Source organism: Mus caroli, chromosome 6, assembly GCF_900094665.2.
Source record: "Mus caroli chromosome 6, CAROLI_EIJ_v1.1, whole genome shotgun sequence".
NCBI classification, from domain to species: domain Eukaryota; kingdom Metazoa; phylum Chordata; class Mammalia; order Rodentia; family Muridae; genus Mus; species Mus caroli.
In genome coordinates, this window is record NC_034575.1 from 114,948,927 (window position 1) to 114,953,511 (window position 4,585).

Sequence of the window (4,585 nt, forward strand, 5' to 3'; positions counted from 1 at the left end):
GTGTTGAGATTTTTACATCATCTTTAGATTCCATGTGGAGATTTTTGCATCATCTTTCAAACTGTTCCCTTTGCCACTTGCTTCCAATTGTATTTATTTGTTTTAGGTTTTTTTAGACAGGGTCTTTCTATGTAGGGCTGGCTGCCTTTGAACTAACTCTGTAGCCCAGGCTGCCTTCACACACAAAGATCCACCTGCCTCAGCCTCCTGAGTGCTGGGATTAAAGGTGTGCACCGTCATGCTAGGTCTTGCTTTCAGTTTTAACAGCCTTGCTTTAGTACTAGGATGGAGTACACAGCACGTTCAGTACACCTAGCTACCCATGCTAAAGTTCTGTGTATGGTTTTGGTCCTCCATAAAACATATCATATGTCAGCTTGACTTTTTCCCCCTGAGTCTGATCCGTTCCCAGAGATAGACTGGTAGTTCTGGTTTGATTTTTCCAGAACTCTCTGAAATACTTGCTGCAAAGTTTCCTGTGGAATGGAAAATTTGCCAAAAACCAAACCAAACCAAAACAACAAACAAACAAAACCAAACAAGCCCAAAATATCCACATGAGGAATAAATGACTTTCATTCACATTTAAAAATGCCAAAGACATTTTAATAGCTTTTTCTTAAAAAATTTATTTTCTAGGTGTGTTATATTGAAGGTCATCGGGTAATTAATCTGGCCAATGAGATGTTTGGTTACAATGGCTGGGCACACTCCATCACCCAGCAAAATGTGGGTATGTTTCTGTGTGTGCTGCCTGCCTCACACTCCTTACTGCATAACTCCTCCACTTGTGCTCAAGAGGGTCCAGTGAGTTAGGACACAGGGCAGGTGGGTTTGATTGACAGCTGAGGAACATGGATGGGGTGCAGGGGTCAGTATCTCTCCGACTACTGTCTTTTCCCATTCCTAGATTTTGTTGACCTCAACAATGGCAAGTTCTACGTGGGAGTCTGTGCATTTGTAAAGGTGCAGTTAAAGGTGAGGGGCTGGGGTGCCACAACTGCCTGGGAAGACCAAGTAGGCAGTGGGAGGGAGTCTAGAGCGGAGACCAGGGCTCTGACTCAGCCAGGGTGCTTAGAAGGGCAGTACTCAAACATCCTTGCTCATGTGCCCCTCAAAACAATGTAGAAAGGATGGATCTTATTTTAGGTTGATGTGTGTGTGTCTATAACTTGACAATTGAAAATCTATAGATTCTGTAACAACAGAACCTAAGTGTCATAGGGGATTAGATGCTGTCATTTATTTGAAGCAATGCTGTGTCCCATACCCTTAGCTCAGTTGTGAACCACTGGTTTAGACCTGTGGGTGGCGACCTCTTTGGAGGTTGAACAACCCTTTCATGGGGGTTGCCTAAGACTATCTGTTTTTCAGATATTTACATTATAGTTCATAACATTAGTGAAATTATGGCTATGAAGTAGCAAGAAAAACTTTGTTTGGCGTGCGCGCACGTGTGTGTGTGTGTGTGTATGTCATACAACATGAGGAACTGTGTTAAAGTGTCGTAGCATAGAAGGGTGAGAAGCACGCAGTTAGACAGTCTGACTGTCTAGGCCTCTGGGTGTCTGCAGCTCAGTCTTCCTCCTTCTGCCTCTTACATCTGAGATGACAGGCTCGAGTGTGCTACTCAAGGCCCACTAGCTTTTTGTATTTAATCATATAGAGAGCTGTAGAAAAGGTCTCAGTATATAGCCTACGTCATGCTTAAACTGGCAGTCTTCTTGCCTCTAACCTTGAGTCCCAGGATTACAGGGCTTGCTCTGCCATGTCTGGCTAAGCTGCACTTTTATCACGGAAGGGTCACGTTGTTTCTGTGGCTTGTCTTAGGTCATATTTCCTGTTGCTGTTGTCCTACTATATTTATGCTTGAAAATTCCATTTATAGCCCCATAGCACTTCCACACCTGTGTGTGTGCACATGTATGAGTGTGTGTAAAAACAAACTCTTTTAGTTTAATTTCTATTGACCTTAAAGCTTTAGATATTAACGATTTGGCATTGAGCACAGGCGTCTTTCCAGGCAGCTCCAAGACAGCACTTCTCAAAATTGATATCTTAAANTGTGTGCTGTGTGCTCTTCAGCAGTGTCCTGCTTCTACGGTGCAGGGTGGCTTGTTTGTTTATTTTCTTTCTTTCTTTTGAGTGCTGTTGGTCAGAGAAGAGGCTGGGCAGCCAAGGGCAGAGCTACAGCTTTCTACTCCTTTTCTACCTCAGGATGGTTCCTATCATGAGGACGTGGGCTATGGCGTTAGTGAGGGCCTCCGGTCGAAGGCCTTGTCACTGGAGAAGGCCAGGAAGGAGGCTGTGACTGATGGGCTGAAGCGAGCACTCAGGTAAGGAGGGAGCACCATCTCATTTCAGCTCTCATTTCCAAGGAAGTGGCACATTCACATGGGTCAGAAATCTAAATAGCATGGAAAGATGACTCAGGTCATCCTGATTCATGTTTCCCTGCTCTCTGAGGGACTTTCCAGCGAATAAATGGCTGAATTCAGACCATGCTATTATCAGTTTTGGGTTCTCCCTTCCTGGAACAGTTGGCTGAATATAGCGACTCAGAGATTTAGATTGGCTCAGCTTTGAGAGGATTGACTAGCATGCATCGTGGTGGAGAGGCAAAAATAAGAACAAACAGAAGAGACCAGTGGTCCATAGTCGCAGAGGACAGATGTCCATAACCTAACCCTTCCACTAACCTGGAGCCCCTGAAGACGCCATCAGTTCCATACTGCTCACTAGAGATGACGCCCTTAGCAGGAGATTTTGTGAGATTGTGCCATGTCACTGCTCTGTCCTCAGAGCTAGTAGAGTGCAGGGACATTCCATCACCACTGAATGAANGTTAGGGTCTGTTTCCTCTCTTGTGTTTGCAGCCCTGTGGTGTTGTGACAGCCAGTCTGATGTTGTAACTGAACTTTCGCTTCTTTGTCACCATAGGAGTTTTGGGAATGCACTTGGAAACTGTATTCTGGACAAAGACTATCTGAGGTCACTAAATAAGCTTCCACGACAGGTATGTTGCAATGAGGAGCTGGCTGTCACAGCGTGAGATTCTCCAGTGTATCCTTGCTGTACTAGCTAAAAGGAGAAGTGAGGACTCAGTGTTTGGCAGCATCTGTACTGATGGTTTCAGACTTAGGTTAATGCTAGNAGATGTGTCCTGGCCAGGTTTTCCATTGCATCTCATGGACAGAGAGCTGTGGCTTGGTCTCAGAACCAGTGCAGAGCCTCTGCCATTGCTGTTCGCCATACGTGTTCAGACCAGCCATCTTTCTTCCCTTAGCTCTGGCGGCTTGGAGGTGCATACCTCCATTCTGACACTGCCTACCTACTTATGGGATCCTAGAGCTAGCCTCTGGAGTGTGTGTGGAGTAGGTGCTGCTAGAGTCACAGTTAATTGACAAGGGAGAGCTGGTATCTACCTGATAGAATGAATCATTGCCTTTTCTGTCTCCTTGGGCTTTTCACACCTACCCCATTCTCCTATTATGGAGTCCAGTTGGCCTCTGCTCCTCTTTTCCTCTCGTGTGTGTGCATGACAGTCTCCTGGGGACGACACTGTGCTTGTCTGTCCACCTGTTGGCTGCTGTTGTCACTGCTGTTGCTGATGTATAAATTTCCTTAGAAGCTCAGCCTTCAGTGTCATGAAGTGTTGTTTCTTTTGAGAAATCTGCACACTGATACTCACAGTAGTTCCTACTGTATGATCTGTTCTCCTTACGGCTTTGGATTGTGTTTCAAAAGCTTGCTGGCTATTTTGGAATCTTTCCTTTCCTTTCCTTTCCTTTCCTTTCCTTTCCTTTCCTTTCCTTTCCTTTCCTTCTTTTTTAGAAAGATTGAATTCCTGTGCCATTTTTAATAGGCTATCTGGTATTTTTGCTGTTAAATTACAGTAGTACTTTAAATATCCTGGACATTAAAATCCTTTATNTGTTAATAAGACAAATATTTTCCTCCATTCCATGGATGTCTTNAGGTTATTTTTATTTCATTATATTTAATTTTTTTTTTTCCAAGACAGAGTTTCTCTGGCTGTCCTGGAGCTTACTCTGTAGACCAGGCTGGCTTTGGGGTTGCAGATCCATTTGCCTGCTTTTACTTTTNGACTAAAGACCTGGGCCATAGTGCCTGGCTCATTTGGTATCTTAGCAAGAGATCATCATCATACCCAGTGCTGGGGGACATTTCTTCTGGGTTGTTGTTGTTGTTTGTTGTTTTCATGAGAGTCTGTGGAGTCCTACACTGAGGACTTTGACCTATGTTGAGCTGGTTCTTGGGAGTAGTATAAGACATGAACCATACATATCTCATCCTTTGTTCTGGGAAGACCCATCTTTCTCCGCATCATTGGTTGACACCGCCCACCCCGTGTGAGTGTGTATTCATGTTTGTGTGTGCATGTGGTGGCGAGAGGTTGATGGTGGCTGTCTTTCTTAGTTGTTCCACGTTATATTTTGAGACAGGGTCTCTCACTGAGCCTGGTGCTCCTCAGTTAGTCTACCCTGGTTGGTCATTGAGCCCAAGGGCTCCCTCAGAGTTGGGATTATAGGCATGTGCCATCCACTTAGGATCAGACTCTGCT

General features: G+C 44.7%; 1 protein-coding gene across 4 annotated transcripts in view; it reads left to right on the forward strand.

The window, feature by feature from the left end:
* Positions 1–4,585, forward strand: part of Rad52 (RAD52 homolog, DNA repair protein) — a 20,308-nt gene that overhangs the window by 10,850 nt on the left and 4,873 nt on the right. For all 4 annotated transcript variants that reach the window (XM_021164762.2, XM_029478877.1, XM_021164763.2 and 1 more), the window contains exons 4-7: positions 640–733; positions 911–978; positions 2,218–2,336; positions 2,941–3,016. In XM_021164762.2, coding sequence (XP_021020421.1) covers positions 640–733; positions 911–978; positions 2,218–2,336; positions 2,941–3,016 — 357 coding nt within the window. The remainder of the gene's footprint in view (positions 1–639; positions 734–910; positions 979–2,217; positions 2,337–2,940; positions 3,017–4,585) is intronic.